This window comes from Chamaea fasciata, unplaced genomic scaffold (genome assembly GCF_029207755.1).
Source record: "Chamaea fasciata isolate MVZ Bird 193981 ecotype frontalis unplaced genomic scaffold, bChaFas1.0.hap1 SCAF_6, whole genome shotgun sequence".
Lineage (NCBI taxonomy): Eukaryota > Metazoa > Chordata > Aves > Passeriformes > Sylviidae > Chamaea > Chamaea fasciata.
Window position 1 is genome coordinate 31,650,978 of NW_027094091.1, and position 20,612 is coordinate 31,671,589.

Sequence of the window (20,612 nt, forward strand, 5' to 3'; positions counted from 1 at the left end):
CAGATAACATGGGAAATGTCTTAAGGCTGAAAGGAGACAAGTGTTACGGAAGCTCCATCCAGATGGGGATATCCCACCCAGTATAAACTGGTGCTGTTCTGTCAAAGACTCCATAGCATCATAAGCAAGCACCAGGGCATGCACCTTCTCTCCAGTGCTGGGGCAGGACTGTGTGACAAGCTGCTGTCTGGAATGTGCCAGAAGAGTCTGACTGACTGTGAAGTTGTTATACTTAGATCCAGCTGTATATTCCAACTAGTCCAAACAGCTGAGGAGCGGAATTTTCAGAGGGCTGTCATGTCCTAACTATGAGCCAGTCCTGGAGCTCTCCTTCTCTAGGATTCTCTAAGGGATGTTTACTTTTCTAAGCTGTATGAAGAAATTAGTTTGCACCTCATGAAGGCAGGCACATTGGATGTGGTAGAGGATCTCTCTTAGACCAAAACAATGATGCCGTTAAGCAGCCTTTTGTTATTCAAACTTAGTCAAGTGATCAAACCTAGAGCATCTGACTTACTTTGATAATAAATAAATCTCCGCAAAAACACACTCCCCTAGGCTTTAATACTGAGTGAATAGAGCCCAGTAACTAACAAGATTGTGAAGTTAAAAAGCTACTTTTCTGATTACTCACATAAAGTAGATGCTTATTAGCCTTCCTCTCTTGCAACGCATTGAACACTTTCACTACACCATGACGGGCATTTTGTTGTCCAACAAGATTCTGCAGAGTATCTGCAACAGACATTACTTCAGTTTATGTTGTTTCACTCATGCTAGGCAAAACCTCCGGCCAGAACCACAGAATCATCATTCTACTGCCCAAAATCACAATCATCAAGGTTGGAAGAGACCTTCAAGCTCATCTAGTTCAACCATAAAGACCCATAAAGGAGGGGAAACAAAGCCAGTGCACTTCATTGGCCCTTGGCTACAAGATACACAGTCCCTACTCGCCAACCTTTAAAAAACACAGCTTGAAAAGACACCCTTATTCTCAAGTTACCCAATAGATAATAGTGTGTGCATCTCAGAACATTTTAAGTGTTTTAACATGAGACATCGAGTGCCTTTTCAGAAGTTCACTGAGTCAAGTCTCATCTCACACATCATTAAACCATTCACTTAAATACACCTTCAGCCACAAATACGCAATTTCTACAACATTTAAAACAAATCTAGCACTCGAACTGCCTCTCCATCTTCACGGAGAATACTTCCCACAAGAAGGCAGTTAAGAGAATTCTAAGTCAATTATTTACATTTTGAATTAAATTAGAGAATAAATAGTGATTCACTGCTCCATCATTAATCTAAGGTGCATTCAGCTATGTCCTGACATATGGCTCCAAGCTCAGAAACAAACAGAAAATCAAACAATACCACAAACCAACTATGGGAGACTGTTTAGGTAAGTAGATGAGTATATAACACAGGCAGTAAATGGAGCATTGTTTACACATCAAATGACAAATACTTTGCATGCATACCCATTCCTTTTTTGCAGTAAAAGTTGATTAAACTGGTTAATGCATTGGGGTATATGAGATATCTAAGTGAAGCCATAAAATAGCTCTCTTCAGACAGAGCAAAGAAAAAGCATTGCAGCTATGTTTAAGTGCACTTCCAAGAGCTAAAGGTAATGATTTTGATTCTTTTCAGTTAGGTGCCTTTGGATTTACATGATCTCTGAGGAGTCAAAAATATGTAAATGGATTTCCTGTCCTGTGAGTGGGACAAGATGGAGCACCTCAGAAACATGCTGGCTAAAAAGGCAGCTGCCCAGGCTTGGGAGATAAGGGTAGGCAAAGGAAAGTAGTTTCTTCAAAGAAGAAACTACTCCATCTAGGATCATCTTCCGCTGAGATTGCAGGTCACTCTAAACATTCACTCTAACACTCTAACCCTGAGACCTCTTATCAGAAAAGGACAGCACACAACACTGACAGCATAGGTAGATCCCTCACTTTCCAACTTTGAAATATAGGAGGAAGAAGTAATTGGGGTGGTGCCACTCTCCCTGTTTGGCAAGTAATTCCAAGTAGCAGAGCCACATATTTGCTCAAACAGAACCAGCACAGAGAGAATCAACTGACATTCCCTGATGAACTTTATGCACGGAAATACAGCAATTTTGATTTTGCATCCACCAATAAAATCTGAATCCGTGCCTTTTACGAGACAGGCAGGAGAGGCAAAGACTAAGACCAAAATCATCCTTATTTATGCAAATAACCACAATTTAGAACTCTAAAGGAAAATAATTTGATTAAACAGTTTCTTTGGTAGTTATTAAATCTGTGATGAAGCAGAATCAAAGTGATCTCACCTGGAATGTTTTCAAGTAGTTTTTGCTGTGCTCTCTGTTTTGTCTCCTGCTTTTGTTCATCGCTCTTGGCTCTCGGTGGTGGAGCTAACTTTCCATTTGGCCAAAAAGCATCTCGGAACACACCAATGTAGTAAACAAGCATTGGTTCACTGAACATCCAGTGTACAGTGTCACGGATTTGCCTGTAAAAAAGTGAAGAAGGGAGCCCATCAGAGCTAGCCTTTCATGTTTTATCCAAATTTATTCTTTTTACTCCTCAAAGTAGTGGAAGAGATGTTCCTTTTCATGTAATTTTGCCTATATACCAGAGATGATTTTACTGGCATCACAGCAGGTCATATTCAGCTCTGGCTGCTCTAAGATCTAGGTCACTCCAGATACTGGATTTGGATCTGGAGAAGGCTGCTTTTCCATGTAATCCACAATCATATGTTACAGGTTACAAGTACTACATTGAAATATCCATCAAAACTACATTTCAAGGATGGGCACAACAAAGGCTCCACCAGGAAAAGTCAGGAAAATCAGGTAACTAATTGTAGCTAACTCCAAACTAGTTGCCTGCAGGGGTGTGCCTGCTAGGATAAAAACAGACAATTTTGACAGAATCATATTAAGTTCCTTCACACATAACAAAGCACATTACTGAAGGGATTACAAATGGAGACAGCAACCTCCTCCTGTGGCTGCACCTCTCACTATAGCCTTCAGCACCAGGAGTCTAAGGCAGAGAGCAGGCTCCAGTCAGTACTGCTGCCATACAGCCAAGTCCCTTAAAATCAATACATATAAAGTCAACCTACATGTAAAAAGCTACACAGGAACTTTGCATGCAAACTATGCTCACACATTCTCTACCTCTCTGTCCTCCTTCAGGCATTTTCCAGTTATCAGCAGGGTATGAACAAATGAACCAATCAATTTAAAACTCAGTGAGTGGATACTGTCTGAGACCAGTCCAATTCACTGCTACATAATATATATAAGAGGCTTCAAGAGCCATGCTGGCATGTGCAAATTTAGTCACTGACTGGACAAAGAACAGCCTGCTGTTCTGGTAGAATACTTCTAAAATTTGATTCTGACCAGGGATACAGCTTTCCACATGAAGGTGTTTAAGACAGGCATGCTCATAGCCTCAGGCAGGCCTCACCTGGCAACATAAAGATAATTCACATATCTGTGCTTTCTCTAATAAACATAACATAGTTGTAAATTGAGCTGCGGAAAACAAATGCAGATTATCACATCCAACAGGTGTCCAGATTATTTTTTAACAGTTCTGCTGTCAGCTTTTTTTTCATAGACTGACGATGAAGGTTCAGTTAAAGCAACAGCTACTTACTTGTTGATGGTTCTTCCAAAAGTGACTTGTACTAGTGCAATTAATGTTTTTCTGACCCACTTGAACACTAGAACAATGAAAAATGATAAAAAATAATGACGAAGAAGTTAACATTACAGAACCCATGATCACATGCAAAAACCCTTCCCCATACCTCCCACCAAACCAAACCTAAACAACCCACCCCTACAGTAAACACACTGTTATAACCCTTTCTAAGATTCCATTAATTGTCCAGAGGTTTCATTTTTCTTGATTACATTCCTTGTACTGTTTGCTGTATGGTTTTTAAGTTTTGCAGATTATATAAGCATACATATAACATGTGTTCTAGGTTGTACTGTAAATTTTTATATGTAAGAATATTTCAAGTTTATTGAGCAATGCAACTACTCAACCCCCCCTTTTCTACTACAAAAAGACCAAATGTCCTCAAACTTCCCACCCTTTTCATACCTATTAATATAAAGTACACACAGCAGCACCACTAAAATTCTGAACACATTTTCATTCAAACCAAGCAGTCAGCTTTCCATTACAAATAAAGGAAACAAAAGTGAGTGCTTCCTAGTAATTACCGGTAAATCTTTCTTTCATACTGTTCACCACCACAATAAAGTCTATATTTGGAATATACCTCTGCCATTTTTGGAAGGTGCCACATTTTGCAATAGTTACCCTGTAAATAATTTTATAGAGCATTGTGTGTGGCTGCACGTTCAAATAGAAACAAAAATAGTTTTTTTTATTACCATCATTCAGTTACATAAAGGGGAGGAAAAATCCAGTATTTAAATATACCATAATTCTGGCATCATTTTTATCACAGAAATTGCAGAACTAAAATGCATGTATAATTCACTTAAAATGGATATTAAAAATATATTTCTTTGTCAGAGACATGTTCTATAATAAAGCCATCTTTCCTTCCTCAAGAATTCCTATAATCTAACAGACAGCCTTTTTACAAAAAGCATACTACTATCCTTTTTTTCCTTTTTCTAATTTTTTCATGAAAAATTTAAAAATATTAAGTGCAAATGCTCTCCCCTACCAGTTACATTTTTATTGCCATTTGATAATGTAATTTCACTTTTGAGTGAAAGCTCCAAAGTTACCAGCTACTGAAGAATAGCCTGGTTCCAAACTGGCCCTATAGATTGCAAGAATGTTTCCACTTATTGAAACAGCAAAAAAATCTGAATGAAGAAGCGCCCTACAAAGCCAAGAGATTCCATTAGCAATTGAGCAGGTTTACATCTTACTTCCTCGCAGTTCAAAAATCTCTCCAATCAGCATGAAACACGGTTCAGCAAGAGAGTCCTTCTTCCCATCCGTCTCCTCTCCGTAGTCTGACAGGTCACTGTCCTCTTCTGTTTCTTCCTAGGAAGAGAAGGACAGCATGGGTATGTACTGCAGTTCCCCAGCCTTCTTCCAGAATGGATTTCGTTACTGCCATGCTCTGGGGAAGGAGCACTGCCAGTCCTCTCATAAAACAGCATTAGAGCCAAAAGCTACTGCTGGTAGGATCTGGCAAACAGGAACCTCACCAGGGAGTTTGAAAACTTCCCACTGGACTAAAGTTACGAGGACACTGCACTGCTGGAATTATCATCACTGGTGTGTATCTTCTGCTTGCAGCCTTGCCCCAGTAAGCACCTCAATGCTGCCCAGATTTTCAGAATCTACTGCCTATATTGCCCCACAAACACCAGCTGGATAAAAGAAAGCAGGTGATGTGGGAGTTGTGCATGGCTAAGAAACAGTTGAGCTGCAAGCAGGACATGGCACTCAACAGTGCGAGATTGCAAAGGCTCCTCTGACACAACACCCATAAAAAACATTCAGGATGGAGAGCTAGCCAGCTGGAGCTGTTTGCAATGCAAACAGCTAGGAAGAAAAGAGGAAATCTGGGTGTTGCACAGGGAGAAGCAGGTAGCTGGCATCCCCAGCCTTCACAGCTGAAGCCACTCAGTGGGATCAGGCACTAAGCAGTTGTCCTTGAAGTAAGCTGGGAACCAAACCCAGCAGTGGAAAGGGAACTGGCTACTACAAAGACAAGTACAGAAACACAATATTGTGATACTTAGTGACCTGAGCCTCAGGATACCCAAGATCAGGGCACCAAAGGGAGAAGAGTTATTCAGATAGACTCCCAGAAGATGACTGGGTTGAACCACCTCAATTCTGGCAGTACCATCCATTCAAGAGTGAAGGGCAGACAGCAGGTTGTTTCTCACTGTCATGTGGATTGCTTCAGGATCAGGACTACAACACCTACCATTACTCATGGCTGCCAACACATCCCTTTACTTTCCTGGATCTTCCCCTGCCCACCTATGCTTCGAGCAAAGCTGAAGAGAGGCAGACCTGACCTCCACTGAGGTTGGTGCAATGCCCCAGTCTCTGAATCAGAAATGGTCAGAATGATGTGCAAATTTTCTTCTTCAGACTGGTTTCAGAGGTATTAATCATCTCTTCCTTTCATCCTCATCTTTTGATCATCTAATACTGGTTTATTTTTCTGCTATTCAGTGACTCTCCTGTCATTTAGAAAATGCAACAAGAACTGTAAATTCTTACACTACAGTGCATTTTCTACCCAGTAAATTTATAAACCTAAAAGCCCTTCTTTTCAAGATGATATCAACTGCATTTTTGCTCTAATTTAGCTTTGGTCCAGAGAGCTAAGAAATACATTCTAGAGCTAACCCTGTCCAAGAAGTTGTATATATAAAGAAATTGCTGCAGTATCTAATCTTGAAAACAAAGAGAGGTGAATGAGAACATTCTCTACTACAAAGTCCAAAATACAAACCAAACCAGGAATTCTCAGTTACAAAAAGAACACAATTATACCAGCTTTAGATGTGGTTTAAAACAACTAACTTCATTTATCACTTTGCAGTAAATTACTTCACCCCAGTTTAAGTGCTTTAGGAAAGTATCCAAGATGCTGTCAACGGGGCAACCACTGAGCTGATCCAAAGTGCTTACTGAAAGACATGGGAGTCCAGGAAACAGCACAGCTAATCCCAGGTTGCCTGACAATCCATCTCCCTCGATTTTATTTTATTATTTTCACTTTAGGACAGTTGTTTGACACACTCATTCAGAGGGTCTAACAGTTCCCACCATCTTTATTCTGTTACCTTCTCTAATGTGTAAGCTTAGGAAAAGAAGGGAGAGGAGAGGGAAATGTGAAGCAGTCTTTGCATTTGCACAGTGCCTGGCATAATATACTCTAGCCAAAATTAAGCTCCTAGTCCCACAAGTAGTAAAATCAATAAATAGTATTAAATTTAAACTCAGTAAGAAGTTATGTTCCAACTCCTCTGTTGCCACACTCTGTGGGCATTCTTTTCTCTTTTTTCAGTAACAGTTGCATAATTTCTGCTTTATTTGTTCTTTCTCCTCTCACACAGTGGTATTAAAAATTCTCTTTCCTTCTCCTGTATTTCCTAAATATTTCCTCCTACACACTCCCATAATACAATATCTATGCAGTCTGGCTTTGTCTTGAGGAGGATTTCAATTAAATGGCAAAATACAAATAGCTTCACACTTCAATGCTTTTATGCTACTTCTACCTAACAGTCATTTTAGTGAAAGCACTTTGGATTTTAGAACTCCAGTGCTTCTATCAAAGTGTAAAACTCGTTTCTCACACTTTCTTTATATTAATTCCTCTAAAATGAGGCACAAGAATTCAGCACCTAGATGCAAACACAGTATAATTTTGAAAGATATATATATATATAGGATTTTCTTATTTTTGAAGAAAGACCACCTTTCTTCCTATTAAAAGGCTGGAACTGTACATGCTCTCCAAACTCAAATTATCCTGCATTAAGACCCATCCACTCCAACTACAGCATGTAAGAAATTAACTCTTTCATATGAATTTTGTACAACATACAACTAAAAGGGTGAATAGAAACAGCTCCTTGAATGTTGCATCTCCTGAACATGAACAACACAGAATAGAGTGCCATGGAATTATGGTCAATGTAGTCAATGAGCTATTTTAGTCACTAATCTATTATTCATTGCATTTTGATAAACAATGGGATTTTATGGCTTAATAACAAATTCTCCAGCTGGTTTGCCCACATAGGCTCCTGCCTGCATTTGCAAATTCCCTCAGTAGGCCTGTACTATTTGCCAACAAGTTTTTTGTCGAAACTACCTCTGCTTCAGAAGTTGTCCTGAAATTATTAACGATACACGGCTGTTCTTGCCAAGAGAATATTCCCAAGGGAGAATTATTTTTACCTGCCAAAACCCCTCTGAAATATGCATGTCCAGAACTTGAAAAGTGGAAAATTGTGCTATAAAAAATTAAATAATCCCACATGAACTGCAATTTGCTTATTTGCGATACTTTACACATTTTCATTTACATATAGATGCATGTACCAAAAGGCAGGAAACCTATTTTATTAATAAACATCTTTTAAATTCATAGGCATCTCTTACTTCTGACTCTTTGTTCACTTACAGTAAATTACAAATGACCTTTGGAAATATTGCCTGCCATTCAAATATTAATGACTCTCCCTGCTTACTTAGGATAAGTAATTAAATTTGGGAAGATTACTTTTCTACCACTTACCTCCTGATGAGAAAACAAATCACCAGGAAGTCGTTCTAGAAATGAGGAGAGTGAAAATGATGACTTCTTTCCTTGCACATCAATAACTTTGAGGTGCTCTGGGGAGGGGCTCAAGAAGGCATAAAGTGCTTCACTCTGGCAGAGTCTTTCATCAGAGAGTAGTTTCTAAGAAATAAAAATAATGACACATCACAAAACAGCAACACACCAATTAAGTATTTCTTGTTAAGAAGCAAGATGTGTTGAGGCATCCAATAAAACTGATTAAGACACAGCTCAGAGACAGTGTGAGAAAAAAAACCCTATCTCACAAAAGTATTTTAAGAAGCTATTTCTAAAGTACTGGAACTAGTAAGAATAAAGCTTACAACTTTCTTGTTTTATAACAATTTCTCATTTTTAAGTAATTTGTTGCGATGAGTTTTAGCTGAAAGTGGCAATTAAAGGATTCATTATTTATGGTTCCTTAATTAATCAAAGTTTTAATTAACTTACCACTAGAGGAATGGTTACTATCAATCAAACTCATCTCAACTTCAGGCATTTTGGACAACTTTGACATTTGCAGTGTCGATGTCTGACCTATTTGTTCTAGGCTCTTTCTTTAGGTAATAGAGAGGCACCAGCCTCTCAATGCTCCTGTTTAGATATCTGTTGGTTTTGTCTCTATTTTCTTACCTGCAGAAAGTTATTAAGCTGGTTTTTGGATTTCTCCATGAATTTCTGGTCTATGGATTTGAAGGGCAGTTTGCTGAGAGAAGGCAACTGAACTTTCTTTAATGACGGAAAACACTGTAGGAGAAAGGAGAGCTCAATCAACATGTATGCAGAGAAAAAGACAAGTGGTTCAGAATGGAAATGAACGGAGACTCCTTTTTGCTCTCATCTCCCTTCCACACCCATCTCAAGAAAACACCTTCCCTTTCCCACTACGGGCTGACACATCTAAACCCTTTCCCTTTACAGCACCATTATCTATTCCTTATCAGACAGAAAGGTTAAAGCACTGTGAAAAAAAAATCCCAACCTCCTGTTTTCCCCAAAAGCTGTCATTTCTAATACTTCCCTAGAAGCCAGACATAAAACCTCATTCTTATAGCAGGCTCTTGTATGACAGTGCAGAGCATATACCATTTTGAAATGGAGTTAGTCCAGTAAAACATTATTAAGGGGAAAAAATAATTATAAACAAGTTCTATTAACATCTGTCAGAGACCGGAAACATGCAGATAGAAATCTAGCTCCAAAGGGCTAAAAGCCAAAAGGCTGGCTTTAAAACTGGCAGCATTAAATTTTTATTCTTCTGACAAATTTTGGCAGTTTGTATTTTTTCCCTCCCATAGCCAGGATTCGTACCTCACTGAGTTTGCGGTGTAGGTTCTGAAACTCATTGAGCTTCCTGGGAACAGTCCAGTTCTTGGTTTCAGCTCCACCAACTTCTTGTAAACTCACCATGACAGAGTAACAGGGCACTTGTTCTCCATTCTCTTCTAAAACCTTGTGTGGGAAGAAAAACCAGGTAAAATAATCTCTGTTGAAAGTAAACAGTGGAACATTTGAGCTGCCAGATGACTGGCTTGCAAACTTAGTAATCAGTCCCACGCTTCTTTTGAGATTTGAAAGCTACATAGGGAGCAATTCCCTTAATGAACTAACCTTCACCCAAAATGCTGTGCCAGTCCTGAATCAGTCCTCCAGCTAACCACTTTTACATCTTACATATGGTTTTGCAATGCTGTTCACCAGCAGTCAAGTCTCTATGACGTCTTCTTAAACAGCTGAGTATTTCTGTTTTTAAGGTACCTGCCATGTAGCTTTGTGATTGCTCATCAATACTCCATCTCTCCTATCTGCATTTACCTGGGTGTTCTCCTTTTATTTTCACCTTCCCTTCCCCTTCTGCTGAGGCTCACCCATACCAGGCACAGCAGCTTTTGCAGCTGGGTCCTGCAACAGCTGGTGCTGTTCCAGAGCAATTTCTCTGCTCACTTGAGCTGTCCTCCTTGCACAGTCTGTGGTATCCATGCACTATTTCTGAGGGACTCACAGCTTTACAAAAATACTAATGAAGCCAACTACAATCCTCAGCCAGAGGAAGGAGAAGCAATTAACCACATTGTGCAAATGGGAAAACTACAGCAAAGTTAAACCGTTTTCCTTGAGACAATGGCAGCAGTGTGACCACACCCTTTCTTAATTTGATATAAGAATTGACATAAGAATTTCATCCTTATATCCTACTGGTACCAAGTTTTTATTTACTTATTTTGAGGAGACACACAAATTGATTGTGAAAGACAAATAAGGGAAATGCATAAAATATTTCATTCTAGAATGCTTGTCTTTATATACATACAAATAACAAAAGGTAACTATAAAATACCACTCCCAGTCTTTTTGAGCGAAGTTATAACTTTAAAGCTTTTTTAAAAAAATATTTAACTAATCTAATTAGGATAAGAATAAACTTTAAAATTCATATAATTATGACACCTTTTCTAAGAAGCCTGTAGAGATCTGACAACACAATGCTATTGATGAATAATTTGACAAGCAACTACATCACCATTGTAAAAGCCATGTGGCTGAAATGTACCTTCATATTTTTAAGCTATTTAGAGCTGTACATTGATAATATTCCCTGTGATGCATTCCTCATAAAGCTGCACAAGGACCACTGGGAAGCCAAGCCTGAGTCCCAGATTTCACAAATCTCTGTCAAAAACCTGCAGCAGCACTCAGACAGAATACAAAGCACCAGCCTGAATGCCTGCAAATGTGCCTGGCTGTCAGCACAGCTATTTGGAGAAGTGCCTATCTCCTGCCAGACTACTGCAGAAATAAATGCTTGAGCAACCTCCAAGATGCAGGTCAGAGAGACACAGTGCAGAACAACTGGGATCGTTTGGGACAGTCCCTGCCCTGTCTACCCTGAGCTAGACTGGATCTGTGTTTGTAGGTGACTCATAAACACCTCCTGGCTATTCTTCCATACTGGGAGATCAGTGCTGAAATTGCTGATTTGAGTCATGCTTATGATTCTCCATGCCAAATTTGTTCCCAGGGCAGGGACTTGCATGTGTAGGGTCATCTGAACTGTAATTGTCAGGAGAGAGTCATCCCTCTGAAAGCACATTTTCAAAACAGGAGGACTCAGTACTCCTGCTTCATGTTAGGGTCTGTGTGCACAATCATCTAAATTCCAATTACTAGATGCAGACACATTTTTTTCAAGTATCCTCATATACTGAAAATGTTCAGGATCATCTTAGGAATGCAAAATTTTTATCAACTTAGGTACTTGTGAATTTGTTTTTCTAAATTAATGAGTCAACTGGAAAACAGAAAAATGTAATGTTAGGAGGTCTTCTAAACCAGGAGATCTAGTCCTCTGCTGTGAGCAGGCACCATCTCATACAATTGCTATCATGAATTAATTCAAACTAGAGAGCCCTATTCCTCTGATTCTCCCTTTTGCTAAGTTAAGCAAACGAAAGTGCTTTCAGAACCACTTCTCATGGGAGAAGTTCCTCATTCAAATCCACCCTTCTCAAGGGACATGGCCCAGCACCTGCAAAGCAATAGTAACACTTCCTCATCTTGAGTTGGAACTCCCCTCTTAACGTATTTGAGGGTTGCTTTTACCCTTGACAGACCTGCAGCCCACTCGAGATGCACATCTGACAAGCCACCAGCATATCTACTGTTTCCTGCCAAAAGGTGCTCCAAGGGTCAGAGCTGAAGCCCAGAGCTGCTGCTGAACACAAACCTTGCATGCCACACTGTGAGACTGCGCTTCTAATACCTCTACCCAAAAAATCATCCCTCTTTTCCCCAACCTTCCTAACCCTTTTTATAGCCCTGTTTTTAGGTGCTGCCTGTACAGGGGGGAAATCACTTCCCTGTTCCTGCTGGCCACACCATTTCTGATACAGGCCAGGATGCATTTGGCCCCCTTGACCACCTGGGCACACTCCTGGCTCTTGTTCAGACAGCTGTCAAACAGGAGCCCCAAGTTCTTGTCCACTGAGCAGATTTTCAGTCACCTCTTGTCCAGGTGTGTGTAGTGTGGTAACAAGAAGAAACATGCAATTTTTTTCACCTTATTCGGATCAGCAAATTCAATTGATTTTTTTTAAAAGACGTTAAGCTCTGAAACAGTCTTTCATTGGACAAGGGAGACAGAATGTTTGTTACAACATTAAATGATACAAGGCCAAAACCATTAAAGCAAGCAGATCAAGTTAGGTTATATAGCTCTAAGTTATATACCTATAACGGGGAAGAGACTCACGGAATTACACAGGTTATCACAGACCCCCTCATTCTGCATGGTCTTACTGTATTTTTCAACCTCTACCAGTAAGTCAAAACACTGAGTCTCCAAAGTAAGTTTTATCAGGAACATCAGCTACCAAAAGACATCTAAAGATTATATTATTTACACAGATCTTTTAAAATATATATAGTTCACACAGATAGTCTTAGTATATTTAAATGACTCAAAACTAGAAAGACTGAAAGATTCAAGCTGCTAAGAGATTACAAACAAGAGTTTGGACATGGCTTTTTCCAAGACTTCAGTAATTATTTTTTGTGCATTCTCTGGTAACTAATTTAGTAGATCAGTTTAGAAGGTCAATGACTGCCTATTATACTTCCAGCCCATCTCTATAGCAAAATTTACTAGGCTTTTCTGCTAAACAATAGGGCCAAGGTTTTCTCTCTCTAAAATCACTGAGCTATATTCTGGGATTGGCAACAATGTATTTTGCGGATAGAAAGACTATGTCACCTACTCATGCCCCCTGAAATCATCAACTGCAGCTAGAGTGTTCCCAAGCAATTAATTAACATAGATAACTACAGTACTCATGTCTTCTCCAGCCTACCCTTTGAAGCATGGAGCTCCAAACAGCACAATTAATGCAAGCCTATATTTAATCTTCTAATCCAGTGCTACTCATCAGTAATAGTTAAGGCAGCAAGCAATTAAAAGTATCTTCCAACCTCACTCTAATTTAGCCAAACCACCTTCTCCTCTGGTAATGAGAGAGATGCTGGGCAGTTGTATATGGTTTCATATGTGCAGAAAACTGCCATTCAGCAGTTTTTGTGCACCCAGAGTTTACCAGATTTTAAGACCAGGCTCCAAAAGCTAGAAATAACTCTTAAGAAGACAACCTAAGAACTTTTCAGTTCTCAATAATGCCACCTGCAAACAGCATTAAAACAAAACCAAATCCAGATGCTTCCACATGGAGAACTTGGTTTTAAAACTGGCACCTTACATTTTTGATCTGTTGGACTTCTTTCTTCTTTTACAATGACTTTAACTATTGACAGACCTATCACTGGCTTTCAAGAGCTTAAGACAACCCAATAAGCTCTACAGTACACTTTTTTTTCTCCAACGAAGAGTTACCTCAAGAAAACTATATTCATTTCAGGAGCATTTTCTTAATGGCATACAAAGGCAAGTCAGTAGAGACTCAATCTTTAGCTCTTCACAGTGATACTGTCAAGAAGATTACTTATGTATGTCAGCCTACACTTAGTACATAACAAGCATTCACTGAATTCTTTTCATGGTAAGTGTTAATAGAGAGTCAGAAGATGGTAATACTTTTTGTTTTCATTGCAATTTTTTACATGCATTCTACAATTGTCTGCCTATGCCCAAATGAAACAGCAGAACAAGACAAAAAAGAAAAAAGTAACAACTTCTTCAATTTACAGATATAAAGCACTTTCTTTCGGGGCATTTAAGCCCCTTGAAACTGTACAGCCATTAAATACGATCATAGAAAATACAAAAAGTATAAGCATCTTTGAGACATAGCAACTGCACCCAAGTGCAATAGCATGGTAATATAGAAAGAGACAGTTCTCATGAAAAACAGTGCCCCTAAGATAGCAAATTACTTTACCCAGTGCCAAAACTTGTTTATGTACATGCAGGTAATTTTTATAACTCCAATGGAATAGTGTCTGAGGAATACAAACTCTGTGTATGCATTATAGTATCCACTGGGAAAACCGAAGAGGAGTTCAGAAGAGGTTATGGTTCTTTCCCCCGCAAGTAAATTTAAAGTATAAACAGGTATAAAAACAGTATCTACGCCTTTTTCTTCAGGTTTTCATGCAAGTTTGAATAGAGCCAGAAGATAAAAAGCCAGGAAAAAAATCCCCTACCTCTCCTGAGACAATGAAGGCTTTCCACATGCCAAGATTCTCACACCACCAGTCTGTTCTTGCAATGTGAAGCTGAAGGTCACTGTGCTCTCTCTCCATCAGAGTAATTTCATCCTTCAGCTTAGAAACAATCTGCAGAGAAAAGTTTATTCATTACAACTGGTAGGAAAAAGCTTGTGCAGCACACAAGCTTTATGTCTTTAGGGACACTATTTTGAAAGAACAAAAGGTACAAGAGCAGAGGGAGAACAATTCATGTGGATTAAAAAAATGACAAGTGAGGGAATTGATGATGCCTCATAAACTTCTAGACTACACAGCAACCTTAAAGATCAACCCTCACACTAAAATAAAAAACAAGTTAGAAGTACAAATACTATCACACTACCAGCATAAAAGACACTTGAGATAGGATTTTATATTACACATGGTAGGTTTTTTTAAAATTTGAAATTGCCATTAATGAAATATACCTTACTGAAGACATCTTTATCATTTTCAGGTACATATCATGTGACTAAAGAACCCGGGAATAGATTTCATTTCTAGGAATTTAGCCATGTTACAAATCACTCAGAAAGTTATCACTTATTTCATTTTAGTTTTGAGAAGGCAAGGATTTGTTATGGTGGAAAGCACAAAAAGTAGCCAAACATCCTGCCAGGAGACAGTATGACAAGAGAAAGTGGAAATACGCATAGGATGTGACATTAGAAACAGCAAAAGCAGATGACACTTTCTCATTTTTAAATATGATATACCACTTAGCCAAATTTATCAGTTCTATCATTACAGCACAAGTGGTACATTCCACAGAGCTACAGGAATTTTATCTTGTGCAGAATTTTTGTCTCATGTCAGAGGTAAAATATTATCTATGCGACAGCTATGTAACAATTTTCTAGCAAATACCTCCCCTTCAGAATAATTTCATATTTTACTTTATTTGCTATCAATGCTTTGTCTTCTCTACAATCACCTTGCATTGACTCCAGTGCCATCCAGGAACATTCAGTAAATACAGAACAACTGGTAAGATTTTATCATAAGTAAACAGCTGTGACATTTACGAACCGAATACTGAGACTTTACAATAACACTGGATCCATTTCACTATTCTGTTTCAGTGATGTATCTACTTTCCAAGATAAACGATATTTTAGAAACAAAAACATACAGGGAAAACCCCACTACACTTCAGTAGGGGTACAATCCCTGCCTCCCCCAAGAGCCTAAATATAGAAAGAATATAGTTACTACAGTTTCAACAATGCAAAGGGAACACAGAACATTCATGTGAATGGAGCACTATATAAAGGTTTAGTTATCTAGAATCATAGAAGGGCTTGGGTCGGAAGGGGTCTACCCCAGAACAGCTGCAAACACTTTCAGTTGTCTGCAGTACCCTCTGGCAGAAAGAAGATGAGGAAGGGACAGAGGGAATGAAGCTAGCCAGGGTGGCTTCAAACTCTAGTGTCCACGTCTTTCTCCTGGAGGTAACTGTGCCCAGAGCTGGGGCAGCACAGAATGAGTGGGGTGTCAACTCCTACTCCGACGAGCATCTTAGCACTCCCCATGAGCGAAGGAAAAAAGTATAAAGAAGCCAGGTTCTGAGCAATGACTAATAGCCAGGTACATTTTTGTCATCCCTAGCAGCAGGATTTTAGGCAAACACCTTGGCTACTTGTTTATCTTACCCACCATCTACCATCTGCAACCAAAACCCATTACACCTGACAAGACAAGCCCAACAGCATCTGAACAACAGGCCTGGAATACCAACACAAACAAGCTGGCCCAAACCATGTGCGAGTCACTTGCTTCTCCTGAGTATATTCTCAGATTGCTTACCTGTTTCACTTTGAAAAGAGAAAAGGATATTTTTTGTTTGCCCTAGTCCAGAGATTTAAAGTTTCATATCCCTCCGAATTTCCCCTTTGATGACAGCATGCTTTCTCCTAGCTCCTAATAAAGCAATCAGTCCCTCCTAAAGGTTCGGGGTTTTTTATCCCCTAGCTGGAGGCAGTGGGTCAGAGCTGGCGCTGCCACGAGGGCGCTGTGCCGTGCCCTGGCGAGCCAGCAGAGGGCACCGGAGCCGCCCAGCGCGGACATTCCCGGCCGGATGCCCGAGGCACGGCAGGGAGGCAAAGGAGAAACATCCCTTGCCACCGACAAAGCAGCAAGACCACGGGAGAGTGGTCGTTATTCCACGGCCAACAAAGCAATATAGATCGCATTCGCAATTTTAGTTAAAACAGCTTTTACATATGGGGGGAAAAAAATAAAACTAACTTCTGATTTCACCTTCTATTTAGCAAGTTGATGGATAAACAAATAACCATCTGACCCATCCAACACGTGACAACTGGGTATTACACACATCCATACACTGGAACGCACACATATCCAAAAAAAGACTATCAAATAAAAGAACTGAAGACACTAAAGGTACGTACCTTTTTGTCGGGTTTTGGTGAATTACAAATGGAATTTAGAGCCTGTTTCTTATACTCAAGCTTGTCATTTAGCTGGCGAAGTTTATTTACAGCATAACTGGCCTGTTCATTAATTCTTGTGCTGCATTCCTCAGTAGCTTCTTCACAACCTTGGCTCTAGGAACAGATGATGGGGGCAATTGCTACATTAATATGAGAGAAGAGAGTTATTCATAGAATGACAGAATGGTTTTGGCTGGTAGGGACCTTAAAGATCACACAGTTCCAATGTCACTGCCATTGGCATGAACACTTTCCACGAGACCAGACTGGTCAGAGCCCCATCCAGCCTGGCCTTGAACACTGCCAGGAATGGGGAAGGAGGTGGGTTATTGTTTGCACCATAAGTTTTTTACATATAAGAACACTTCCTGATGTAGATGAAAATGTAAGTATAACACATATTCTAACCATCAGATCCAACATGAATTGTCAGCCTCTTGTAAAAAACCAAACCAAAACCAATAACCCCAACAGAAAAAGCCTCACTGCCGTTTCTACTACAGTTCTTTGGCAACACATGGCAACTGTGTAAAAATGACCTTCAAGCTAAGGCTTTAGTGTAAATGAGAGGCAGAGTTAAAGTTTGTTTTAAAAGCAAAAACAGCTCAGTAGTCAGGATCAATATTCAGAGCCAGATAGAAAAGCAAATACTTAGTGCTGAGCTGAAAGATAATGAGGATGGGGCAGCAGGAAGTAAAATCAAAAAAACCCCCCGTATTTCTAACAAACAGTCCTGCCTCCCACAAACCTTCACAAAACAGATTTGTCATCCTGCAGAACAATCTAAACCAGGTCCTTTAGCTTTCTACACAGATTTTACTGCTGTTTTTAGAAGTGTTAATAAAAATGTGTTAAAAGCACATATGCCTTACCCTAAATTCATAAATCATTTTCATATATTCATTCAGACAAACCAGTAGCTTTTTCCATCTTGTGTACTACAGGCATGCAAAAAATAGAAAACTTCACACCTTTCAGTGACATTCTCCTTAACATCTTCTGACGTATAGCTCAGCCTCCACCTTCCTACTGTACTTCCCCAAATAGACATGAAGACCTCAAGACTAGCAAACAGCACTCAGCTTTTATTGCTGCCATGTTCAAAGATCTTTGAGGTCTGTTTGTCACTGAGTATATCTAAATTTATCTGTGGGAAGCTGAGTCTGTTCTCATGAACAGGGGGTTCCATGTTATTAAAGATATTCCAACTCAGTAAACTGTATCCTTATATCATGAAGAAAAAGCTAACAGAAGGAACTCTCAAACTCTCGTAAATTCTTTGAGTTTTAGAGGAGACAATCCTATTGTAAATTCCATGATGTCTTATATCTTATTAAAAAAAAAAAAGTCAGAGAAGAGATAACAGTAGCAACAATAACTAATCTCCTTAGCATGATCTTCAAACATAATACACAAGTCAGGAGTTCTAGGATAAGAAATCCATGCCCTTTACCAGCTCTGCATTTGTCTGCTATGTGGCTGAGTAAAAAGCCATTAGCTCTATGCCCTCTCCTTTCTTCTGTCTATTCTGAATGGACTATAAACTCCTAGGGTCAGAAACTTGCCTCCAAGCATGCATACAGACCTCACCTCAGAATGTTGTCTTCTGGCACTACAATAACAAATAATAATTAACATTATTTAAAATGCAAATGTAAAGAACCATATAAAACCCCAGACCCTGGACTTGTTGGGACGTAAAGAAGGAATCAAAAATGCTATTTTCAACACAAGAATTAAATGACTTTTCATATGAAGGTCAGTTCTAGCCATCAAAGAACTACAATTAATTACAAATCAGTGAGGCTGTGCTCCCAGAGGTAGGCTACATGATATCTCTGTCATTAACTTTTCAGACACTTAAAGCAAAAACCACTGCTGAATCACAAGGTTTAACCACAAGAATGCTAGAATTACAAGATCAAGTAACCTGTATACAAAATATCAAATTTAACAAATAAACAACCAGTTCACTTGAAGCTGAGATCATAATAGGTAGTGTTGTCTTCCCCTGACTGGTGAGTGACATAGAAAACAGATGTCAGTCTTACTTTAGTGATCTGACACATGCAGCACCAACTCAATCACCATTTCCTCTCCTCAAAGTGCTGGATGCAAGCACTGCTTGCTTCTGTATTTCTACCTGTGATGTTTCTCCAAGTAGAAATACTTGGAGGTTTGTCCCAGAAAAAGAAAGTGGCAACAGACTGGGAAGAAGAAAGAGCTTGTTCCTCTTGCAGCAGAACCAGCAGTTGGCCCTTTCCAGATTCCTATCTTGTGACTTGATTTTCTCACATTTAATCAGGGCTCATCCTTTTGTCCTCATCTCCATGAGTGCATGAGATAGCTTTTTATCTATTCAGCTATAGCAGTGAAATTTATACAAAATTAACACGGGTGATGCCCACAGTGCCCCAGGAAGTGAGGACACAGACCTAAAACTCAAACTAAACCAAATGCAATCTGTTTGCTATCAATACGTATCCCTCCAGAAACATCCAATTTCTAAGATGTCATTTCTGATACATGGGAAGGAAAAAAAACCCCACAGAATTATTAGCCAGTACTGCATTTTCACCAAAATTTGAAAGAACATAGGAAGCTTCAGAAAGACTCTTATAATTTTTTTTCACCTCAAAGACCCTGAAGGATGGCACAGCACCATTAGAACTGCTCTACTGAAGAAATACTCAAGCAGTATATACAACTTAATACCTAATTTGTTGTTAAAAAATGAAAAAAAAAAACCAAAACAACTTTGAATGTTGTAAGCAGACTTGGCAATATATTAGTCTTTAAGATTTCATGGCTGATGCAGATTTCCTATCTGGCCTATACATATCCAAGGACTCAAGAGGAAAGACAGATGACGCTGATGTCAAAAATCTAACTTTTTGGCAGCTACAGTAGATGTTATCAGACAGAGTACAGCTAACCCTAAAGTGTTGTGTCAGTTTTCTTAAAGAAATCATTATCTGTTTTAGGCTTTGAACAAAGCATATGAAGAAATTAGAAAGCACAACATTTAATGCTTCAGGAAGTTCTGGACAAAACTGCTAAGAGTCCTTGTACAAAGTCTCAATGATTGCAAGCACAAGGACACAAAGTCTTTGAAGTACCTACACCATCAACACAGAGCTGAGTTAGCACTGAGAAAACTAGAAAACACATCTTGAATATTTTATCAAGGAAAATAATACAGGGAAAAACAAACACTGAAAAGTTTCATCAAGCTCTAAAGCACACATTGCAAGTAATTTACTTATAACTATTCATCTCTGCAGATCTGCTGATCAGTCAACTACAAAGATTAGAACAACTCACCTATAGAAATTGAAGTCACTTGAGCAGTAAATACAAAAGCATTAGGTTATGGAAAAACTGTTTCTAAATAGCAGAATGTAGATCAGCACTTCTGGGTTCTGCTCATTTGTTTGTTTAGGTCTGGTTTTAGACAAACTGTTACATTTCATTGAGCAAGTTCATGTGTAAAATGAAGACATCCATGCTGATCTGAAGCAGCAGCCTGACTGAAATAGGCACTCAATAGTCTGAGACATGCTCTTGTCAAAATGTTCTTGGGTAAACGCAATAAAAGTTCCCCCGACATGACTGATTTAGACAACCCAA

At 39.2% G+C, this 20,612-nt stretch overlaps 1 protein-coding gene across 1 annotated transcript in view; it reads right to left on the reverse strand.

Annotated features, from left to right (window-relative positions):
• The window catches only part of SNX25 (sorting nexin 25), an 83,270-nt gene that overhangs the window by 2,084 nt on the left and 60,574 nt on the right, over nt 1–20,612 (reverse strand). Inside the window, exons 10-18 of the mRNA XM_066185878.1 lie at nt 16,941–17,096; nt 14,485–14,616; nt 9,646–9,786; nt 8,968–9,081; nt 8,290–8,454; nt 4,940–5,057; nt 3,675–3,741; nt 2,330–2,511; nt 635–735 (exon numbers count right to left, since the gene is read on the reverse strand). Coding sequence (XP_066041975.1) covers nt 635–735; nt 2,330–2,511; nt 3,675–3,741; nt 4,940–5,057; nt 8,290–8,454; nt 8,968–9,081; nt 9,646–9,786; nt 14,485–14,616; nt 16,941–17,096 — 1,176 coding nt within the window. The remainder of the gene's footprint in view (nt 1–634; nt 736–2,329; nt 2,512–3,674; nt 3,742–4,939; nt 5,058–8,289; nt 8,455–8,967; nt 9,082–9,645; nt 9,787–14,484; nt 14,617–16,940; nt 17,097–20,612) is intronic.